The 24482-nt window shown below is 49.0% G+C and overlaps 1 protein-coding gene and 1 pseudogene across 2 annotated transcripts in view; both read right to left on the bottom strand.

Annotated features, from left to right (window-relative positions):
• LOC146756597 (uncharacterized) overlaps positions 1–24482 on the bottom strand; it is a 210935-nt pseudogene that overhangs the window by 70002 nt on the left and 116451 nt on the right. The window lies entirely within an intron of this gene.
• LOC146756607 (uncharacterized) lies at positions 19462–23032 on the bottom strand. Its single transcript, XM_085524215.1, has 7 exons — positions 23026–23032; positions 22389–22457; positions 22176–22247; positions 21983–22084; positions 21136–21279; positions 20470–20611; positions 19462–20284 (listed from the first exon to the last, which is right to left on the bottom strand). The coding sequence occupies exons 1-7, from the start codon at positions 23030–23032 to the stop codon at positions 20188–20190; spliced, it is 633 nt and encodes a 210-aa protein (XP_085380341.1). The 3' UTR covers positions 19462–20187.

Below are 24482 nucleotides of genomic sequence, written 5' to 3'. Positions count from 1 at the left end.
CACCTCATCCCTCCGGCCTCAGCATCTGCCAATCACTTCCACATCAGAGTGTTCAGAACACTGAGGTCCAGCAGCCCCACTGCTGCAGTCCTGAGCTATGTGGACACCAGCAGCTCTTTCCTGCTGGCATTCCAAGCGCCGCCTGGGGCTCTGAGCTGTGCTAAATCTTTTCCTATGAGTAGGCAAAACAAGGCAGGAGGCTGGAGAAGGGCAGGCCCAGGGCTGCATGAGGTCTGCATTAGTCAGGAGGGTGAAGGTAAGCTCATTAATTCGGGTTTCGAAGTCACACGAGTGCGACCTCCTTCTCAATTAGTAGCTGTGCTCACACATTCAGCAGCTCTCCTCTGACCCCTAGTGTTGCTACTGGTCTCGAAGTGACACCGAGACCAAAGGGAAATCCCGGCTCCCCAGGGTGAGATGCGATCAGAGCAAACAGCTCAAGTTGACAAAGCACACACGCGCCTGGAGCCGTGTATCCAGTGGTTGCTGAGAGCAGAGCACCCATCAGCACCAGAGGTGCTCCTAAAGGGCAATGAGAAGGTTGTCCTTGCACTGGGACAAACTCAGGAGCACATTCAGCCCGAGGCTGAGCTCTGCACAGCAGTGACTTGGCTTCTGGGGCAGAGAGCTCTGCTCACACAGGACCCAGCACTGGAGACATATGCGGTGCCCCATGCCACTGCCAGAAACACCATATTAGGCCTAGAGACACAAATCCTGTGTCAACATGGCACCCCAGAGAGGATCGAATCAGACAATGGGACTCATTTCAAAAATTCACTGGTGAGCACTTGGGCCAAAGAACATGGCATCGAGTGGATCCATCACATCCCCTATCACGCACGAGCCGCTGGTAAGATCGAGCGCCACAATGGTTTGCTGAAAACCACGCTGAAAGCGATGGGTGGTGGAACATTTAAGAACTGGGAGAAACATCTAGCAGAAGCCACCTGGCTGGTAAACACCCGAGGATCAGCCAACCGAGACGGCGCTACACAGTCCAACTCCCTGCGTACCGTGGAGGGAGACAAGGTTCCTGTGGTGCATGTAAAGAATATGCTGGGAAAAGTGGTTTGGGTCCTCCCAGCCTCTGGAAAGGGGAGGCCCCTCCGTGGAACTGTCTTTGCACAGGGACCTGGGTGCACCTGGTGGGTGATGCAGAAGGATGGGGATGTTCAGTGTGTGCCACAGGGAAATTTGATGCTGGGGGAGTGCAGCCTGTGATTCCATGTGTGTATATATATATATATATGTATGTACATATGTAAAGCATGTTAACTACTGTTCTGTTTATATGTTGATAAAAGTTAGGCATGATGTGATGATGTGTAATAAGGGGTGGAATGTTATGGTTTTGCAATTTGGTTGGTGTTGGTATTCCACATCAGAACACCATGCCTCATAATGGGAGTAAAGGGGACAAGGGGTTGCTGGCCCGGCTCACTGCAAGGAGACAACGTGGTCAGAGTTTCCTGCCTTCCACAGCTCCATCGGTGACATTGGGGACTTGGTATTCTCTTTGTTGAAACTCTCTTGTTGTTGTTTAGCATTATTGGGTTATTAAACTGCCGTTCGTTCTCAGATCACCTTTTTTCTCCCTCATTTTTTGTTAGACCTAATCGCAATCTCCCTTCCCCTCTTCTGAAACCGCGACAAGCGGGCGCAGGTGGTGTACAATGAGGACCTCTTCGGGGGGCAATAAAGGTTTAGTGCACACAGCAGTGGTGTGGCAGGGTGACAATGGGACAGCGGGAGAACGGGGATGGGGGAACTGTGGGACACGGGGAGCTGCAATGGGGGAGGCTGAGTGGTGACCAGCTGCACACACACCTGTAACTGAACTGCCAGCCTCACCTGGCTGTGGTGCTGAGCATGCTGGGCTGCCTGGCCCTGCTCTCAGCAGCACTGTGTCCTCCCTCCCAGCCCCCACAATTCCACTGATACAGTTATGTCTGTTAGAGAGATTCACACTGCATGGAATGTGCCACGGCCAATAGCAACTGAAGGCTTCAGAGCCAAATAAGTGTGAGGAGGCCGTGCTGGAGCTCATCTCTTCCATGGAGCTCATAACAGCAGCACAGCAGTAACCCTGGTGGCAGCAGCACCAGGATGTTGTTGGAGCAGCACTCCTGGCTCCCCTCCTGCTCCCTCCAAGAGCTGCAGGCAGACGTACAGCACTGCTGTCCTGTGCCAGGTTTATTTCAAAACACAGCTGAGAGCCGCCGGCATAAACAGAGGAGCCTGACTACGTTCATACAATATCTTAAATAGAAGGCAAATACAAAAGGAAAAGATAAAATATTTACAGTAACAGTGGCAGACACGACATGGGCACAGTCCCACCCAGAGGCAGCAGAAAACCACTCAATACCCTGCTGAAGCACAGAGTCACCACGGCGTCCTCCAGCAGGGCCAGGGCTGCACTGTGCCCACAGCAGGGCTGGGATGGCTGCACTCTGAACTGATACAAGCGAAGCGCACACGTGTTGGCTTCCAGAAATCATCAGCACAGCATCAAGCTCTGCCAGCAAACAGCACTGGAAATCCAGCAAAAGGGAAAGGAGGGAATAACGCAGCAGTGGCATGCAGCTCCCACTTCTCACACTGCTGCTGCATCACTGCTGATAACTGGAAGGCAGGGAGCACCCCCCGCCTTGGTGGCACATTTGGTCCAAAACAAAAGAATAATTCTGCTCCCTCCCACCCCCACATTGTCATTAAGTTCCCTTAAAGGATTCGAGTCATAAACAAAGGCATACACCAAAAAAACTCAAGAGCTGGCAGAACTCCAGGCTAGACATGGGGACTGCCCGAGAAATGGGAGCACCGAAGAAGCTTCCAGCTGCACCCAACGCTGAGCATGGCCAAGGGAGGAGGAAGGAAGGAGCTTGAGGTTGAAGCCTTCAGAGCGTCACTGAATCAGGAGATCAATTGCCAGGCACTGCAGCACACAGATGGACGTCCTTCTGGGCTGTCACAGAACTGCTTTGTCCTCTTGCTGCTGAAAGGAGCCAACCAGGATCAGGGAATGGATGCACAGGGCCTCAACTCTGACCAGCAGGAAAACTCAGGACAATGGAATGCAGTCTGCCAATCTTTTACCAGTTCAGCTGTGCTTTAAGACTCATTATTGTGAAGCCTCCTTTAGTAAAGTATCACCCTGGGGTATCCAACCAAAAAGAAAAGGTTTTTATTAAATTAAAGGGGTTTTTTTTTGTTGTTGTTGTTTTGTTGTTTTTTTGGTTTTTTGTTTGTTTGTTTGTTTGTGTTTTTTGTTTTTTTTTTTAACATACTATAATAACTACTACGCAGTTCAACAGTCAGTCATCTCAGAAAGTTCACGAAGGAAATCATCCTCATCCTTCTCCAGGTCCAAGTCAATTTCTGCTTCCATTTCCCCTCCTGAGATTTCCGAGATGAACTTTTCAGTGTCATCTTCTACAGCCTTGGTGAGCAGGCTGACCTCCGGCAGGGCTGGAGCAGCAGTCTGGGAAGAAGGAAGACAAAGTCAATGATTGCTCAGGAGATCCTTCCTCTGCAGTGCTTCTCCTTCAGCACTGCTGATCCTGAACCCAACACAGGGGCTAAGGGGCTCCTGAAGGATGTTAACAACCACATGAAGGCTGCAGAGCACCTCAGGTCTTTTTAACAATGCAGCAGTAATGGACAAATTCCTTCACACCACAAAGGAATCACAGGGCTGCAGAGCATTGTGCGCACACTGCCATTCATCCAGCATCCTGCACAAAGCGACTGCTTTGAAAGGAAACCTGCAGAACATTTCAGTTCTCCACACTTTCTGCAGCAGTTGTATCTCAGTATCAGCCTGACCAGGACAGCACTGACACTTCTTCCCCTCCTTACCAAAGCTGCTTTTTAAGCTGGAGGCTCCTCTTCTTCAGTGCTCGTTTAAATCAGCACAGTGCTAGAGCTGTTACATACCACATTCTATTTGAGCAACAGAAAGTCATTCCTGTTCCCCTACACAACATCCACCCACAGTCTGATTTCATTGAACACGAAGCCATCGTGACCTTTTTGTATCCAGTGCTCCCACGTTAACCTCACAAGTTGTACCTGGTGCCAGCAGGGTTACTGCCTCACTGCCAGATACAATCAGATCAATTCTGAGTTTGAGGAGTGCAAAGCTGTCTGGGAAAGCCATTGAAAGTATCAGGATTGTGAAACATGGCTGCAGCTCTTCACCAAAGGCAGGAAGGTAGGAATGCACACATAATGGTGGCACATGGTGAGCAGTGAGACACAAGAACATGTGAAGAAATTGTGTCACTGTGTCATCTACAGAAGGGACTCACCTCTGCGGGTGCAGAGACAGCTTTGGGAGCAGCCCTGCTCCATTCCACAGTCTTTTCCTCTTCTCTTCCAGGTGCTTTAAAACAAGGAAAAAGAAAATCACTTGGTCAACAGCAAGCATAGAAAGAAACCTGTGTGCCAGTGTTTCCTCCATGTGCTTATTTCCTCACATTCAATAACAAAGAACACGAGAGAGGCGACATCTCGCAGTCCATACAGTATCCAAGCTCTTCCCTCCTTCACATGCTGTCTCTTCACGAAGCCTCTCTCACCTCCCCAATGAATAACTCACCCCCCTGACCTTTCTGACAGAGGTTGGCCCCCATGTTAAAAACTCAATCCATGCTTTACAAACACATTTACATATTAAAACAAGCAACACGCCAAAGATGAAGATAACCTTGGCGTCAACACACAGAACATGCCACACCAAAAACACGGCAGAAAGAAAGTACAGGAGAAACTGAATTACAAAACCTCACAGCGAATGAATTCTCCAGAATGAAGCAGGCAGACACCACGGATTCAATGGAAAAACACATGGATGGACATCCTGGCACTTCCTGCCTTTGCATTTGGTAAGAAACAGCCCAGGCAATTCTCAGCAAACTCCATTTGCTTGACAGGGGAAGCACTTCAGCAGAGCAGACAGTGAAACACCTCGTTACCTGCTGGCTTTGCGATCTGCTGCATCCGCAGGGCTTTCTCCTGCTTGATTTCTTCTAAGCTTTTAATATGCATTTCTTCCAATCGCTTGATTTTACGCGGTGGCTCTTCCAGTTTCACGTTACCAGGCTCAGGTGGAGGGAAAATTCTCTTCTTCTTGCGCTTATCCTTAGATCTCTTCTCAGTAAGAACCTCTTCTACTTTTTGCTTCTCTTCTTCCAGTCGTCTCTTCTTCCAGATCTCCCCTGCTGGCTTGGCACCCTTCTCTGTCATCATCAAGAAAGGAGAAGCATAAGGATTACAAGAAATTACAACGAGAGCTCAAGTTTCCAGATTTGTCATAATATTACAGAATATACGTGTTCCCAACAACAACGCTCCTGAGAAAGAATAAGCAGAAAGCCTAGAGAATCTGTGCAGCAAACACCGATGACCATTTACCTCTCCTTGGTGCTCTGTCAACCTCGATCTTCTTCCCCAGCCTTTCTACGAGGCTGCGCTTCAGCGGAAGGCCACTGACATCAGCTACAGAGAGAAAACAACAACATTCCTAAGATAATTCCTTTGGAGAAAGATTTTTACAAGTCAACCACAAACTTTGGTTTCTCCAAGTGTATGTTCTCAAATTCACCTTTCAGCTGCTACACTTGTGTGCCACTTGGAGTCATCACAGACCCACGACACACTTTCCTCCCTCCTGCTTCAGCAGTGCCCTCCCATTTACGTGGAGGCAGCCAAACAGCAGCTCACAAGCAGCCCTTACCTACAGAGGATTTCCGTTTTCCAGGTTTATCAGCAGTATTCGGTTGACTCACAGGCAACTCCCCTAAAACAAAGAAAAACAAAGTGCTTATTTGACAGAAACCAACAGAATTACTGTCTTGTGAGCCCATTTCCCACCCAAAACAAATACAACCAAAAGACACCACTTTGACAGCCCTGACACAAAATTATATTGCAACTGTAATGCACTCAGGGTAAGTCCCAATTGTAATTTATCCATTCCACTTAGGAGCCACCAAATGGAAGCAAAGGTACTCATCATTACCCTGCTTTGCAGGCAGCATCACAGTGCTGACCAGTGTCCGCACATTCTCCTTCTTAGGCACACGAACAATCTGAGATTTGAGCCGATGAGCAGGAGCTCCTGAAGGTCCTTCTGATCCAAGTGTTTTTATTCCAGCATTCAAACTGTCATCTGGGAACACAGAGCAGTAAATGAGACTGAGGGACAGAGGCACACGCTGAGGACCACAGCTCTGCAAACTGCCTCCTGCTCAGAAGCATGCAGAACAAACCCTGTCAGCTCTCCCCACAGCTAAGAGCACCATGGACCTGATGTCTGTCTGCTGCCCTCCTTTCATCCTTCTGGATATTAAAAGTAGGCTTTATCCCTTACTTTATCCCATCCATATGACATTAGATTCCTCTATCAGCAAATGTGGCTTTCACCACTGGTTGAAAAGATGCACATACAGGCACTTAAACTCCATGCTGTGGCCTCGTCTTGCTCTAATGATGTAAACAAAGGAGTTTACCTTCCTAATCTGAAAGGCACATGAAGTTACAAGGTAGGAACAAGATCATGGAAATAGCTGATTCCATTCAGCAACCCTATGTTCTGTTGTGTTTGTACAATGAATTGCTTTGGAGTTAATTGGCAAGTGCTTCTGATTAATCCTGGAATACCTTGTTTTGTATCAGCATCAGATTTTGTAGTGGAAATTATCTGCAATCCAAGATGGTTTTCTTCAGCTGGTTGCTGGACAGGTGTTTTTGTTTCTTCTCCCTCCTTAGAAAGCTGGTCTGTACAAGCAAAGAAAAAATCAGTCTCTTCAGTTATGCGGTAGGAATTCAATCAGATTATCCACTGCACAAAGATGGCAGGCAAGGCTGAAAACCCACACAGATAAATGCTGAGTCTCCACTTGCCCATCCAAATGGCTTCTCTGTGAACAAAGAAATCCCCCCCTACACAACATTCATCTCCCTGACACCCAGAAAAAGCTTAAATGCAGGAGAACAACCTGCAAGGCAAAGGCCACAGGAGCAGAGAGAAGCTGAGCATGCAAGATAAACTGAGGTATCAGAAGCGCACAAAGTTCAGCTCTGAACCTATCTATCAGCTCACAAGTGAACGTTACCTGGCGTTCTTTATGACACTATACCCACCTGTGAGTAATAGAGTTAATCTTTCGTACCTAAAAAAGACAAACTCACTTTGGCTTGGTGGAAAGAAAACCCCATTGAGGTAACGTCCCTTGGTGTGATGGAAGGCACAGTTGGATTTCTGGCAGCCTCCTGGCTGGTTCTCCCAGTAGCAGGAAATCATGCTGCGTTTTTTCTGAAGACAGAAAGGAAGAAGAGCTGATGGTAATGTGGACCTAAGATCTGCAAAGGGAGACTGAGCTCCAGATGGTGCCAGTGAGCAGACTGCCACAAAGCAGCACTCAAACACCACTCTGAAGCGTGCGCAGGCTGGGAGCACCAGGCTCACTGAGCTTTCCTAGCATTCTGTGGGTGAGGACACCAGTTTAGAAGGGGTTAAACTAACACACCTTGCAGAATGCTTGTCTGATTGATGTGGTTCTTTAGTATCTGTTGATAGAACACTGTTGGTATCAACTACAAGAATATTCTGCTATGATATACCAATGCCATTGAGCTCTCTTCCCTCTGCTTCCTCCCCTATTCTTAACCGTAGGAACCATCATCATTTCAAAGCAAATGAACCTAATCTGCAAAAGCACATTCAGCCCACCTAAAGAAATGAGAAGTGGGTTTGGTGATAAACTCTGAGGAGCCAACACTCACACTGATCTCCATGTGCCTGAACCTGCAGACATTCCTGAAGCAGCGGCCCTCCTTCCACAGCGTGCAGATGGTTTCATTGCCCAAAGCGGCTTCACAGTGCCTGAAGGGACAGTTGTCTCCCTGTAACCCAATGGAAACCAAGAGAGGAAAATGAAATAGTACAGCCTGAGAACTGGCCATGCTTTCAGCTCATTTTTAGCGAGTTGCTCTATTGTACAATGCAATTAGTTATGAAGTTTGCTGAAGACCAGTAATACTTCTACTTATTCTACCCATTCCTCTTAACTTCAGAACTGAAAGAAAGAAAAAATGAAGGAAAAAACCCAAGCAGACCTTTTTACAAGTGGAAAAGAAGTAGAAATAGCAATCATTTCCTTTAATCGACATGCTGGATGAGCGCACAGAAGCAGTTCTGGTCTCGGGGATCTCTGTGCAGCTCTTCCTGTGCTTCTCAAAGAGCTGGCTCGTGCTTCCTTGGACTGAAAGTCTTCTACAGTCTTGATCAGTGAAATCTTCTTTTGAAAAGGAACCCTAAGCAAAACACCAAAAAGCAGAAAAGAATGAGGAATGCCCACCCGTCTTCCCAGCTTTGTTCTCTTCATTCAATCAGTCTCTCAGGAGCAGTTGTTTCAAAACATTGCCCTCCTCAACACTGGTCAAACTCTAGTAACATCACCCTGACTCAGCACGGAGTCCCTGGGCTGCACGGCTGCAAGCCCTCCAATGGAGCCCCTCCTTCAACACCACGAGTGACAGCAGTGAGTAACCCCAACACATTTGTCTGACCGCTGCAGGTCTTCAAGCTCAACCACCTGGACAACCTCAGCAAATACAGTGATCTTCAAAGCTTTGCAGTTCACTTCTCCTGTAGGCCGAACCAACACTGAATCCGTGAATTAATTAATTATAACAGGTTAGGAAGAATTTTCCTCCTCACTTTGCCTATGTCAAATTCTGTAAGTTGGAATTTCTGGTCTTCAAGGATTCTTCACCTTTGAAGAATCCACAAAAACCATCCTCCGTCTTTATTACCTGTACAGCAAAAGCATGCCAGTGCGTATCAATACACAAATCCACACACATGTGCCTGTATACTGTAACTCAGCACTGCATGGAGCTGCAGCACGATCTGCTCAGCCACAACAAGGGCTTGGGTTGGTTCATTTTTTTTTTTCTTTTCTGATGTAAAAATCAAATATTTTGATATTTTAGATTTGTTTTGTTGTTGTATTTTTTAAGGTACCAAATGCAGTAAAACCTGCAACCAGGCCAGACAGAAGATCAAATTCAAGTGATTCAGAACTCTTTCATTAAAGTGCTGCACATTTCTGAGCTAAGCATTTCCGATAGTCAATAAAGGTTGGAACCTTTTACTCACACAGACACTAGTGAATTTTCGAGGAAATTTTTTTTTTTTTTTTTTTTTTTTCCAGGGAATTTCCCCAAATCTAAACTAAAGAGAGGAGAAGTCGAGTTCTCAAGTTAGTTGCTGGATTGACTGCATGACAAAGGGAACAAAAACAGCACTTAAGGACAAAGTTCCCTTCCCTCCTCCAGTACTGATAGAAATGCTGCCTTTTACCTTTAGTACCTTCACAACAGAGTGGCAGATTCCTACGTTCCTAAAGAACTCAATGCTGCTCAGCACAGACACCGGGCACCAACTGTCACTGGACTCTGCACCGTGGAACACGCACACAGCTCAGCACTTCTGTTTCCTCACAATTGGAAGGGTTCTGGAATTGGGAGCATGAAGCGGACTAGAAATACCTCACATCCCTCTGCTCCTTACAAGCCCTTCCATTTTAAAACAAGATAAGCCCAGACACATCTGTTAGCACAGCAGCCCAAATGCTAACCAGAACACACAGTGTGTAACACCGAAAGTACCAGTTTAATGCCATGCCACAAACCCTATTTAATGGTGCAGGTGACCGCCCCTATCAGATACCCATGACCTCCATGACTCCAGCTCTGGTGCACGCAGGCACCACCTGCCCAATACCCAACATCTCCCCCCTCTTTATCATCTCCAGCCCCTGTAAAGGTTCCCCCACGTACTCCCTGTAACCCCAAAGGTGATTTGCACATTTAAGGCTATTCCGCAAATGAATCAATCATTAAACATATGCGAAAAACAATGAAACTGTCATAATAACATACCAAAGAGATGCAGCTGCAGTGACTACAAACCTGAAAGCACACAACAGCAATCTGCCTAAAAATTGTGAAATGCTGTATGGCAACACTTAGTCAACTTGTAGAGAACGGTGCATTCAAGTTCAAGATAACAGCACAGTACACAATGGAGTTACAACTTCTCCAAGTTCAATGTAACACTATTGTACAGAATCTTCGTGGCAATCCAGTTCTGTCCAGTGTGCATTATAATGTCACACTCCATAACCAAATAAGAAGACAAAAACATATTGGCTGTGCAGAATCATTCTGAATGTCCACCACTGGGGGACTATCCAGGAACAAGGTCTCCCCCACTCACGAACGATCAGTCCGGCATGAAGGCTGGATTCCCAGTTCGGACCTTCAGGCACATTGGGAGCAACGCTGTCTCATGTGCCTTTACCAGCAGCCGCTGCCCAGTGCTGACGTCAAATCACTGGCTGCACTGGAGACATTAACCAAGGAGTTGTTGACCAAAACTGGTGCTGAGATGTTCGGATCCTCACGGTGCACAGGATGGCTCATCATTTGGTGCCGGCTTAACCCAACGTGCCAGCAGCCAGCAGGGCCCACTTGGGGTCCCGACACAGACGTGTTTCCTGCCCTTGACAAGGAGTGGCATAGGGTCTGGGAGCCATGGCCCTCCGTCGGGTCTGATCAGGACCTGACCTATTGGTGTCCATTTGGTCAGCTGATGGTCTCCCTTCCAATTCTCTCAGTTACCTTTCTAAGAGCACCAAGGGTGGGTAGCAGCTTCTGCGCCTCTTCGTCCCCTGCAAAAGCTCACAGAACTCCATGCTGGCTTTCTCTAATGCTGACCGACTCACACAGTGAGAAGCTCCATCAGCCAGACCTCTCCGCATCATCCACATAATAAGCAGATTGAGGTCCTCATCACACACTCTGTGTCATTTCTTGTCAGCATGTCCTGTCCCATCCCTGGCTCTCCAGCAGGACTGTAATGCTGGGGTGAGCAACACTGGGCACTGTCAGTGTGTTTTTCTTGCAAGCATCTTCCAGGGAAATACGTGCAGGCGTTCCCCACTCTTGGCTGTATCTCTGCAGTGCTGGGTCCTGTGTGATCAGAGTTCTCTGCCCCAGAAGCCAAGTCACTGCTGTGCAGAGCTCAGCCTCGGGGTGAATGTGCTCCTGAGTTTGTCCCAGTGCAAGGACAACCTTCTCTTTGCCCTTTAGGAGCACCTCTGGTGCTGATGGGTGCTCTGCTCTCAGCAACCACTGGATACACGGCTCCAGGCGCGTGTGTGCTTTGTCACCTTGAGCTGTTTGCTCTGATCGCATCTCACCCTGGGGAGCCGGGATTTCCCTTTGGTCTCGGTGTCACTTCGAGACCAGTAGCAACACTAGGGGTCAGAGGAGAGCTGCTGAATGTGTGAGCAAAGCTGCTAATTGAGAAGGAGATCGCAGGCGTGTGACTTCGAAACCCGAATTAATGAGCTTACCTTCACCCTCCTGACTAATGCAGACCTCATGCAGCCCTGGGCCTGCCCTTCTCCAGCCTCCTGCCTTGTTTTGCCTACTCATAGGAAAAGATTTAGCATAGCTCAGAGCCCCAGGCAGCGCTTGGAATGCCAGCAGGAAAGAGCTGCTGGTGTACACAAAGCTCAGGACTGCAGCAGTGGGGCTGCTGGACCTCAGTGTTCTGAACACTCTGATGTGGAAGTGATTGGCAGATGCTGTGGCCGGAGGGATGAGGTGCCTGCAGGGCGTCCCTTGGAAGAAGGTTTGGTGAGGATGGATCCTCTGAGCCAGCATCGGGCACAGGGTGCTGGGTGCAAATGCCAGTGCTGCCCCCTGTCATCCTGTTGGTTTTAAAAGGAGTACAGCTCCGTTTCCAAACGTTGCCAACCACAGGCTGGCTGGCAGCTTGAAGGAACTGCCATGAAATTGGTCTAATGAAGCGTTCCTGGCAGAGCTTCAGGATGGAGAAATTGCAGTTTGTCCTCAACTGAGCTGAGGTCCAATGAGCTGAGTTTCGTGGCTCAGAGCAGAGGCCGTGAGCATCATGTCTCACAGTCTGTGTCACCTGGGCAGAGCCGTTAGGCAGGGGCTGCCAGTGGGGAGATGCCAAAATTTCCATGAAGATGATTGCTCAGATATGCCTGAGTTCAGATGGAGGGGCCCATTGCCCTACCAGGAAGTGGAAGATGCTTGGAGGTGAGGCAGCTCGTGCTTTCCCATGCCTGTAGGACCTTACAGTGCTGTGCCTTTCCACATACCTACCCCACCTTCTTTCTTTCCCATGCAGGGGGCATCATTAATCCAGTGGGTGGCAGCAGATTTCCAGGACAGCCCCACTGCAGTGCGTCTCTGTGGCAGAAGGACACACCAAGCCTGTGCTCTGCCTGGATGCCACCGATGAACTGCTTTTCACTGCCTAAAAAGGTATATGTTGGACAGAACAGGTGTGGGGGCTGCTGGCTTTTTATGCGCTATTCTCATAGATCTCCCCAGGCTGGCGTGTGGAATTGGGGTGCATGGCAGGGATGGCTCCTTCTGGGCTGCTCCCCTGTCCCTGCCTTCTGATGTCCAGGTGCTGGAGCAGGCTGGCTCCATTGCCCTGGAGAGGAGCTGTGGGTGGTGGGAGGCAGCGCTTGGGAAGGAGTCGGTGCCTCCACGCCACGGAGGAACTCCCCAGCCCAACTCTCTCAGTCACGTTCTTCTTCCTACAGACCGGAGCTGTAAGATGTGGAACTTGGTGACGGGTCAGGAAATTGCTTCCCTCAAGGGTCACTCAAATAATGTCGTTTCCATCAAGTACTGCAGCCACACGGGGTTGGTGTTCACCGTGTCCACGTCGTACATCAAAGTGTGGGATATCCGGGACTCAGCGCACTGCATCCGCACCCTGACGTATGTAGTGGGAAGAGTGGCTGTGGGGGACTATGAGCAGCTCTGGCTTTGCAGAAGATGGTGTGAGGAACTCCTGGGGCCCCACAGGCTGGAAACAGAGCCCAGCTGTTTTAGGATCAGTGCCTACAGCTGTAGGAAACAGGGAGGCTTAGGGAGATCTTGGAATGGAATCTGTGGGGACCCTCTGCATCAAAGGCTCAAAGGAAAGGACCTGGAAGTGGTTTTCAGCCCTTCCTGGGGGTGGCCAAGAGCACCAGCAAGAAGGGATGGGGATTTTCTTTTTTGGTTCAACTAATATGCCAGAGGAAGACGACCACATTAACCCAGCTGTATTTGTTGTTGTTGTTTATCTACAGCATGAAGCATTTCACTTGGAAAGTCTCTGCTGCCACTCATCGTACAACAGACTTAAAGCACAGCACTTGGCACCTAGCAGTGCTGTGAAGGGATGGAAAGGCAGCGCATCATTGTGCTGAGGGCCAAGAGACGGTTCAGACAACAGAAGCATTTGTCCACATTTCTGACATGAAGGCTGTCGCCTCCCGATCCGGCGACAAATCAAGGCTGCTGTGTGAAAGTACCGTGCCTCCGCACACGGGAACAGACGGGACTCACACACAGTGTGTAACACCGAATGTACCAGCTTAATGCCACGCCACAAACCTACCCAATGCCCAACAGGGGGGACCAGTCAATGCTGCTCATCAGCCATCAACCCCAGGTGCTGGAGAAGGCAGACCATGTTGTGGTGCTGGAGCATGACACGATGGCTGAGATGGGGACACCCACCGAACTGAGGACCCGCAATGGACCCTTGTAAGAGGCCATGCTTTTTACATTACTGTCTCAAAGTTTGCTGAAATGGACAAGTTCAGGCAAGTCCTGACCAAGGTTCCAGGACTGAGACACACAGGAACCAAGGTTCGAGAAATCCCTTTGTTTAGGAGATGGACAAGTCGGGGAGCTACCAAAGGGAGATAAGATACTGATTAATGGCCCTTAAGTGGTCTTTTGTGTTGGCCTATCTCAAGGAAGATGGCCATCTCTGAGGACTAATGTCCCTCAAGTGGTCTTCCATGTTGGCCCATCTCAAGGAAGATTGACAACTCTGAGGAAATCACAGGACTCTGACCTGAGCGGTCCCGAAATGTCTCGAAGGCTGGAAAGAAGGATAAAAAGGGCACGGACAAACCCCAAATTTGAGGTTTTTTGACACCAGATGCCTCACTATGGAAACAAGGATGTTTTCTGTCATCAGATGCCTCTCTACGCGAGCGCCTGCATGCTGAAGAAGATGCCTGCATGCTGAAGGACCTTTGTGGGCATCTAGGTATCTGACCTCAGATTCCTCCACCGTTGTCCTACTGCTGCCTATTATCTCTTCTGGGATTGCTGCTCGAGACTCTGCTCTGAGGGACCTCGCTGCCCAAGACTCCACTTCCTCAGACCTCGCTATTCTGACCATCTTCTCTGCGTTTCATCGATCTGTGGCCTGCTACTTCGCTGCTGCTCTCCCCTACGCTTATTTTGCCCCGGACCAACGTTAACAACGTGCTATGGGACGCTGCTGCATTCAGGAGGTGACTATTCCCCACTGTAACGTAATTCTTGCTCTTTTCTACCTTTTTCTATCGCCTACTTTCCCTTCCCCATCACCCTAATTTTGGCATTTGTCCCTCTCCCTTCCCCATCTCCTCAACTGTCTATTATTTCCAATAAACTGGAATCAACTGTCTATTATTTCCAATAAACTGGAATGTATTTCCAATAAACGGATCAACATTTGAATGTTCTTCTTCTTAATCTCACCCGGGCATAACATATCAAAAGAACCTTTGCCTCACTCCTAAATTGAAGCGAGACAACCCTACAGCCGGCTGCTGCAGCACTGAGGACCACAGGGCAGCTGGAGTGGGATGCGATGGGACATGGGGAGCTGTGGCTGTCTCCGCTCCCCGCTGCAGGATGGGAAGAGTGGGATGCTCTGGGATTTGTATGGAATAAAGTGGAGATGTTTTGTAGAGGAGCAGGTTGGGATGGGGGGTGTGGGCAGCTCAGCCTCAGTGCATGGTTGGTTATGGAAGCTGGGTGTCTGCCCTCAGAATGTGGCTGTGGCAGCACTGTGGGTTATGGGGGGGAAGCACAGCTCAGCCCAATACTAGATGAACTTTCCAGTCATGTCTTCATGCCAAAGCGGTGCAGATAGCACAGGGAGTGCAAAGGGGAGGAGGAGAGCAGCAGTGTGAAATGGAGCAATGGGCAAAGAGTGTGGGGTGGGGGGAGGAGGGATGAGGAGAGGTCCCCTCATCCACCCCAACCCTGAGCACAGCACAGAGCAGAATGCAGGCAGGCTGAGCACAGAACAGCCCGACACTTTATTTCACAAGAAACAGCACAGGAAAAGCATAACAGCATAGGAAGCAGAGGGAGATGTGAGAGGTAGAGGGGATGGGGCTGTGTTCATCACCGACCCCAAATGCTCGTGTGGCCAGTTTGCCCCTTGCAGGCTGAAGCACAGCACTCAGACGGTTTGGTTACTTCCTGTGTGAAGAAGAAGAGATGGTGTCCCATAGGGCCACGTTCACATCCCAGCCCTCAGCTCCCTGCAGAGTCCCAGCCCAGCCCTGGTGCAGCACCACAAGGAGCACAAGGAGCACAGGGACCCCTTCCAACCCCCAGCCCCACACCGCAGCTGTGCTCGAGTTGCTGCTTCCACCTTCCTGGCCTGTAAGGTAAGAAGAGCCATTGTCTCAGCCCAGTTTGTAGGAGGGAGGCAAGGTTCTTTGATATGCGTATACCTGGTGCGGGAGTAAGAAACAACGGTTCAAACATTGGTCCGACCAGTTTATTACAAGACTTTATCAGGGAGATGGGGAAGGGGAGGACGGACGCTATTATGGTGTAGGGTGATGGGGAAGGGAATGCAGTAAAAATATGAAATAGAAGCAAGGAGTCTCTGTAGGAAGCAAGAGGGAGATATTCACCACCATGGATCCATCGAGGTTTGTAGTTCAGTCATTGGTCTTCAGTCGTGGTGGGTCGTCAGGCGTTGTTCTGTTAATGGTGACCACGATGACAATTTCCAATGGTAGCACCAACTTATTTATATGTCCAAAGTGGTCAAGTCAGCTCTTTGGAGTGACAGCTCAAATCCAAAGTAGTTGAGTCAGCACTCCTTGGAATGGAAGCTTCTGGCTCTGGGATCTTAGCAGAAATTCCTTTGTTCCCATCTTCTGAGCCTTGCCAGCAGATAAGAGGGAGCAGGGATACCCATCCGCATCCTGTTTTTCACAGGGCACGATGGCTTCATTACCCAGATTTCCCACACCAAGCTGGAGCTATTTAGTCCCGGGCCAGATCGTCCGCTCATAAACAGTCCTGAGCACTCTTCTGGAGGCAAACAGCTCTGAAGGAAGGTGCTTTCAAATATTCAGATACCCAAAAAGTGATATTGATTGTCACACGGTAGCACCCATTACTTGCCACTTCAATAAATCATTGAGAGTCTTCTCACAAGAAACACCTCAGGAAGCAAGCTTGGAGCCAGAAAACAAGGAAGGACTCTCACAGCCATGAGCCCCAGCCCTGTTCATGCTGTGGGGCATGGAGCAGCTTTGAGCACCAGGAAGGGGAACCCTGGGAGAAATCGGGGACCTCAATGCTGCCCTGGCACTGGGCAGAGGTGGGGGACAGCGCTGCCCTCATCACTCACTGGGCACCGTGTTGTAGCCTTTCTCCTTCTTCCCTGCAGACAGAGAGATGCATCAGCACAGGTTCACATCACAGCCAGGCTGAGGGCTCCTGAGGGAGCCTCAAATCCCCCCACAGCCCCCACTGTCCTCCTACACCCCTCCACTTTTACCTGCATGGCGTCTGTAGATGATGAATCCAACGCCAGCCATGATGGCAATGGCCACAACGGCGACAACCACCCCCACCACGTTGGGCACCAGGCTGGACTGTGACTGCTCTGGGGGAAGGCAGGGCTGTCAGCAGGGGAAGGGGCAGCCCAGAGCCCCCCAGCCCCACATCCCCTCACTCACCTCATGAGTAGAGGCTGGGCTGGGGCAGGCTGGCGTGCTCCACGCAGCACTGGTACTTGTCCCCGTGCGGGGCACGTACCTCCGACCGGAGCTGTTGTAGTGCACGAAGATTTCGCCATCCACGTACCCCACTTCAAAGAACCAGGGCTGCTCGGGGCCGGAATCCGTCATCCCTATTTCCAAGTACCGCATGGAGTGGAGCTCTGCGGGGTCGGAGCGCGGCGACCCCCCCTTTTTTATTAATTAGCAAGCTACTGCCTATAGAATAACAACACTACTTATATTAATAACATAACCATTATAACTCAATCAAGGCCTCGATTGACAATACTCTAGATGTGAAAAAAGAGACAAGTCAAACACAGCATAACAACATTACTGTTAAACCTACTAAAAAGAACAAACTCGTTTGCTCTGCAACCTAAGTTTCTGCAACCTGGAAATAAATCCATGAGGGTCCCATTGTGTTCACATGTAACTAGTTAGGAAAAGTCTTCAACTTTCATATACTCTGATATATTGATTTTTAATGGCCACTAAAATTTGTGCAACAAATGCTTTTAGGATGCTCATAACCATGCCTTTGAGCTAATAATTGATAATTGAACTTTATGAAGTTGCATGTCAGATAGAACCAGTTTTAGAGGACAAATGTGCTGGAGTATCACTAGGGGCATTATTACTTATTGACCCTTGAGAAACAGCAAACCGTGTTGGTGGTGGCTGCGACAGGCGGTGCCAGCAGGGCCTTCCCTGCTTCAAAGTGCACCTTTCCTCTCTCACCCATCACAGATTCTCTCCTGCATTCAGGGTCTGAAGGATTTCTTCCAGTTGTACACCATATCCGCATGGCCAGTGCGTGATACAGAGCCCAAGTGGAACAGCTGCCTGGAAAACAGAATAAACTATCAAATTTAGTTCTATTAGTATGCACTTTTGTCTCAAGTGATGCATGGTCATATTTTTAAAATCCCAATTAGTTGGGTGTAAGAGACGTATCCATTCTACAATACAGGGTCATCCCTTTGCCTGGGATTCCTTTCCAGGTTTTGTCTTTGCAAATTAAGAAAAGCTAATTAATAGGCTAATAACATCATGAGTGAGCAGTACCAACATACTAAAAGAGCTATTCCCATAGATTACAGCACTGATTACATCAAATCCTTTCTTTAACACACATTTGATCTATGGATAATGCCTAAAATTCTAATTCTTGAGACTGCATTGGTAACACAGAAAATCACACACTATGTCAAACCATTACTAATATTATTTATAACACCGCAAGTTACAAAGCAATTCCACTAGGAAAGAAACACACAACACAGTTACTATAAAGGCTGGATGCTATTTTCTGCCTTGAGATGAGACCAACAACGTATTCTGGTGGTGTTAGTAACAACCGCACAAGATTAGAAGTGTCTAGTGTCATATGAGTATCCTCAGTGAAAATCCATTGAATGATTTGCTTAGAAGCTTCAGATCGTATCCCATAGTCAGTCACAGTCTTACCAGCCTGCTGTAACAATTTCCAATGATGCACTTCCCACCGAGCAGCTCCCTGCTGATCGTCTATCAGCGGGCAAGCGAGCTGAAACACAGCTTGACACGGTCCCTCCAATATCATGTCTCTAATGACTCCAGACCAACGCAAAGGTGGAGGATCGCTACATGTTGGGGGGAATCGCATAGACAGGGGCTGTAAAGACATCGGTGAAACGCTCAAAGAGACTGATGCCTCCTTCATACACAGTTCTAAGTCCTGCAGCTCCTCAGTTAATGTTTTATTATGTTCCTCCAACGCTTTCTCATTCCCACCATTATCCGAGTCGCTTTCACTCTCAGGAGCTTCTTGCTGCTCTGCACACCCCTCAGCCCCCCCCCACCGCACCTTCCTCACCAGCCAAAACCGGATCTGCCAGAGACGTTGAAGAGGTCGAGGACGGGGGATTATTCGAGGCTTCTGCGGCAGCCCTGACTTGTGAGGCTGATGAGCAAACGGAGTACGAAACTCCTGGTAACAGGGAGTCAAGCTCTGACCCTGACTGAGCACTAGGTCCGGATAGAGCTTGTACCACAGCAGCAGCAATCTGCCGCTCGGCTTGCATATTCTTCAATGTATTTATTTTGTATTCCTTATTTTTGGAGATAACAAAGTCCCACATATGGTCGACTATTTCTCGACATTCGGCTACAGTGAACATCAGTGCCACCTCCTGAAGGTGTCCATTCATATGAGCCCATTTTACCAGCTCGGATATGCATTTAGGAGATACCTGCTCCCCTCTCTTAGAGAGAATACATTTCCTCCACAGCTTCCCACAACATCGTGGCTTGCAGAGAACGGGATGGTACCCCGATGAGAGGTGAGTGCCAACCCCCCCCCCAGTTCTTTATTGCCCCCGCACAGCGCTGTTAGAGAGGGGAGGTTCTTTGTTCCTTCTCTCCCTGGGTTTGTTCCCGCTGTCACCGAGTGAGCTCTAGAGAGAACTCCGTGACACAAACTCATTGCAAAGTCTAAGCTAGAAGAAGCGTCACCTCAGTGTATCCCAGAAAAAGAACAGCGTTGAGATTTTAATTGGTTTTGGTTTTTTGTTTTATTGAGGGTGGGTTGTTTTTTGTTGTTTTTTTAGGGTTTTTTTGGGGTTTTTTTGTCTTTTTTTGGGGGGGGGGTAGGGGAGTGCGAGGGGAAGGGAGAGGGAGGGGACAGTTGTTTGGTTGTTTTTCATATACAATAAAGCTATGCAGTTCTGCTGTCAGTCGCCTCAGAGAGTTCCCGAAGGAGCTCAACCACATTCTGCTCAACATCGAGTTGTTCCATTGAGTGGAACAATGGTAGTCTTGCAGATGGAGCAATGCAGGAATTCTGACAGAATCTCCAGGTGTATCCAGTTCATCATCTGAAAGCTCCGCAACCAAATTGGAAGGGACCAGTCCTCTTGTGCCATCTGTCAGCTCTCCCTGAAACCAGCCATTCTCACCCACATCTCCAAAGACATTACGCATTGTCCGGCAGTCAGAGGAAGCTCGTTTTCTGGGTCCTCATTAGGACCCTCAACAGGAATGTAGCTGTGTCGAGCTAAGAATCTTCAAACTGCTGGTGATACCTGTCCTGGAGAATGCAGGATGAAGGACAAAAGCTCTGCTCTCACATTCAGGGCCATCCTCTGACAGAAGGCAGCACTCAGGACTGTTCCCAAGGATCTCTTTCATGGCTTTGAGTTCAAGCTCCAGGTCTTCCAGATGACCTTGAAGACTTCTGGCCTCTTCAATGGCAGAATGGAACGGACTGGAGCTATTATGGAGACTCTTGTTTGACTGGGTCAGAGTCTGTCTCGTTGCCTTCCCCAGCTCCATCTGCTGCTTCTGCTGCTCTCTTTTCCCTCTTGCGCGCTCTGTGAGAATGAGTTTCAGAAAGCACTACTCACTGACAGGAAATAAGGGGAAACTTGAAAGACTTTGCAACCTGAGTCCTGGCAGTGTACTGCCAGCGGCTGATTTGGCCGTCCAGGATCCTGGCACCACAAATGCTTCATTGCCAAATGCAGCAATAAGGTGTTCTGGGGAAAGGCCAACTCACAGGTAGTTTTTGAGCACCCATATCACAGTACCAACGGCCAGCACCAGCGCAGGCAGCAGCATCGCTGAGACCGTCACCGGAATGCGGCGCTTCCGCACAGATGTGTGAGCAGCAGCCTCTGTGCTTTTGCCTGTGTTCATCCCTGGAAGAAATGAGACAATGTCCCACGTTACCTTCAGCTGCGCTACAGATAATCTCTCAGTGTGCTTCATGGACCCAAGAGGTCATTTTGTCAGTGGGTGCCTCCGTCTCTGGTGCCGAAGCACCGGAGGACAAGAAGGATTGCTTCCACCTCTCGTTGGGTACGAAGAGGCTGCACAGGCACTACCCGTGTCCTCCTCTGGGCCGAGAGCTGGGGCTGTACTCTGGGGTCTGGGCTTGGTCTGTGGGGAGAGCTACAGAGCAGAATCCCTCATGCTTTTCCCGGCATGCGTGTCCTGAGCTCTCCTGTGGGACGCCCCCCAGGCTGAAGGTCAGGCTTCAGCCAGCACAGGGCACAGCCAGAGCCAGCCCAGGGGAGAAACACTCCTGCTTCTTTTACATGTGCTCTATGCTCACACGCTCAGGTCTGGCTGCTGACCTGGTGTGCAAGAGCTGGCAGCAAGAGCCTGCAGGCACGCAGTGACTCTGGTTTGTGACACCGTATGATCATGGGACAGAAATTACCTGGCATGCTGGTTGGTGCTGCCTGCATTCCTCTGTCTGGGATGGGCAGTGTGGGATATCCACCTTCCTGGAGTGCATCCGGGACCGGCAGTGTGGGATATCCACCTTCCTGGAGTGCATCCCGCTCACTTTGTTGGTCCGTTCCTTTAGAAAGAAAGCAGGGCAGTAGGAGTGGGATGTCACGTGCCCTCATCAAAAACTGAGCTTCTCCAATCCCGAGCTCAGGTAAAGTCCAGGCCCCCCACCCCCAAGTACACTGTGAGCCCCTCTGTTACCCAAAGGCATTTGGGCCCTCCCAGCTATTGGACAATGCTGACTCCCTCACACCTCTTGAGGAATCAGCTCCTGTGCAAGGCCCTCACATTCTGTGCTGTCACCAGCCCATCACAGCCAGGTAGCTGCAGGCTGAAATCCAAGCTCTAACACACAGTCCAAGCCTTCAGAATTAGCATCTCCACCTCATTTCCAGCATTAGCAAAGGCAGCCAACCCTGCTCGGGATGCTCCTCCTGCCTTGAACTTGCTCAGCTGCACGGAGGGCTTTGGATGAACAGAAGCACAGCGCTTGCCACTTGCTGCCATCTGGGTGCCAACGACTGCACAAAGCAGCTCTGACAAGTAATGGTTGTGCTGGGGGAGCAGCTGCCTCTGGGTCTTGGCTGGATGCAGACCATCTGGCAGCAGACCAGCTCTGGTGCTTGACAGCACCTGCAAGGTGATACATGGAACACGGCTGCAGCACGGCTCTGACCCATTCCTTCCTGCTGTGCAGGCTACAGCCTGCCCACACCTGCATATCACACCTCAGCTTCCCAGGTCCCACAGTGAACAGACTGAAGTATACCCACCACGCTCTGCCTTCTCCATTTCCTTCAGCAGTCGCTTCAGGAGACGGGATGAGCCCTGAGAGTATTTTCCTCGTTTGTATTCATCCTCTTCTCTTTCCGGACCTTAACAGAATGTATGAAGTTAAATATCATGTGCATGAAGTTTTGAAGATCAGCGGCGAGTCAGACAAGTCAGTGAAGACAGAGTACTCACTGCTGGGATTCCAGCTGGGCTCCAGCACAGGAGGAAACCGATGACCGGGCAGGGCCCACACTGGGGGCACTTCTGCAACCAAAGACCCATGAAAAGTTTCAGTCACACACTACAACATCAACTGAGTAGCAGAGCGTACAGGGGACTGTGCCATGAAATGGCACTGAAACGGGCAGCAAAAGCTCTCTAAAGAATTTCAAAGCTATGACGTACCTGCGCGATCCGACAGAGTTTCAGTTCCAGATCTCAGAGAGGAAGCTGGATCAACTCCTCTAGTCAAATCTGCAAATGAACACAGGACAAAGCAACTGCTACTGAGCATCCCTTCAGCCACAAGGTCGCAGGATGCAATTAAAGCCAGGGATTCCTTCACAACACTATTCTCTCCCTTCCGCACAGGGAAACAAGGGGCCTGGGAGAGCAGGAAGGATGCAGATAAGGAGTGAGACCTCACGGAAGTCATCAGGCAAGGAGGAGAATAGATGTTGTAAATACCAGAAGAGGAGTTGCATCCCCCTGATAAGAACAAGAGGGGGTCTGCATGCTAAACAACTATTGAATATGTATCAGAATTCCGAGAAATCATTGACTATGTATGAGATGTACCTATATCTGTGTCACGATTTTACAAGTCCATGTGCAAGTTTGGTGGAGCTATCCCCCTTGCACCCAGCACTGGAATAAACATACCTGCTTTATAACCCATCTATGTGTTATAGAGTTTGATTCCGCAAGTCACTTACACCCCATATTTTCCCTAACAGCCACACTGGGTTATCTGGATTCGTTACATTTATCCATTGTTGCTGGCAGATGTTTCTCTCTCTCTTTCTGTCTTTAATCCCCACACAGCCCATCTTCCCAACTGTGGGTTTCGGTTAGGAGGTATGCACCCATAGGGTCCATGCCCTACTTGTAGATATTTATCCTGCCCAGCCCCAGGTGCCCAATTTGAGGCAATAGTTGCACATCCCTAATAGGCACAGTAATATGAGCCTGGGTGGTTACAGTATCCCCTCCCTAGGTTTGAGCTTAGGCAAAAATAGTAACCCTTTTGGTTTAGACTGGGCTGTATAGGTACCAGGTCACACAGGGATGTAAGGAAGCTTGGTGTGGGTGGCGTTGTGCTGCTATACAAAATGTGATCACTGTGAGAATCCCCAAGTACCAATGGATACCCCTAAGGCCCATCTTTCTCCACAGTTCACTCCTCTGCCTCACTCGTCAACTGGGTTGCAACCAGCTACGAGGGGTTTTTTTAGTTCTTCTCAGCAGCAGTAGTGTTCTTCAGGGGAAGCCTTTACCTGGAATACCCATTGGGCTTGTCGCATTGTGAGTTTCAGGTCGTCACTCCCGGGAGCTACCTCCCACTTCTCGTCACCGATGGGTCCTTTAACACGGCTGGCATGAGTCCATCCTCTCTCTGCGGTTCGAATAGCTGTTTCTGCAGTAAATAAAACAACATAGGGACCTTCCCCTTGTGGTGTTAGTGTAGCTTCTTTCCAAGTTTTTATTAGGACCCCATCCCCCGGCTGTATCCTATGGATTGCTATCTCCAATGGGGACTGCTGTGCAATCAGATCCTTCTTGTAGTTCCTTGCACCCATTCATTAATTGTATAAGATTTTAATTGATCATCTTGTAAATGGGGGTGACCAAGAGGTATTTCAAGATTATAGGGCATACCATACAGCATTTCAAAAGGTGAAATTCCCAGATCAGTTCTGGGCTTCACACATATATTTAACAGAGCTAACAGCAAGCATTTTATCCAAGATGTCTTAGTTCCTATCATTAATTTTCTAAGTTGTTTTTTAATTTCCCCATTCATTCGTTCTACTTTACCAGAGCTCTGAGGGTGCCAAGGAGTATGATATTCCCATTTAATCCTTAGAATTTTCATTGTGTCACGTGTAACCTTTGACACAAAATGAGCTCCCCTGTCAGAATCTATTGCTTCTCTAATTCCATATCGAGGAATTATATTTTCTAATAGTACCTTCACTACTGTTTGTGCTGTAGCCCTTGCCGTAGGGAATGCCTCAACATAGTTTGTAAGATGGTCTACAATCACTAATAAATATTTATATCTCCCAGTTTTAGGGAGTTCAGTAAAGTCCAACTGGATCCTTGCGAAGGGTCGATAAGCCAATTCTCGCCCTCCTGGGATTCTTTTTCTCATATTCTTTGCATTCACCCTCCAGCAAGTCATATGTCCATTAACAATCCCCTTTGCTATGTTATATACCCCTGTACACATAGAATTATTGGCAAACTGATCCACTAAGGCCTGAGTACCCCAATGTA

The sequence above is a fragment of the Coturnix japonica genome, chromosome 26, assembly GCF_054131305.1.
Source record: "Coturnix japonica strain WE chromosome 26, WE-NBRP24, whole genome shotgun sequence".
Lineage (NCBI taxonomy): Eukaryota > Metazoa > Chordata > Aves > Galliformes > Phasianidae > Coturnix > Coturnix japonica.
The sequence above is the reverse complement of the archived record's forward strand: the minus strand, read 5'-3'. Positions and strand labels throughout refer to the sequence as shown.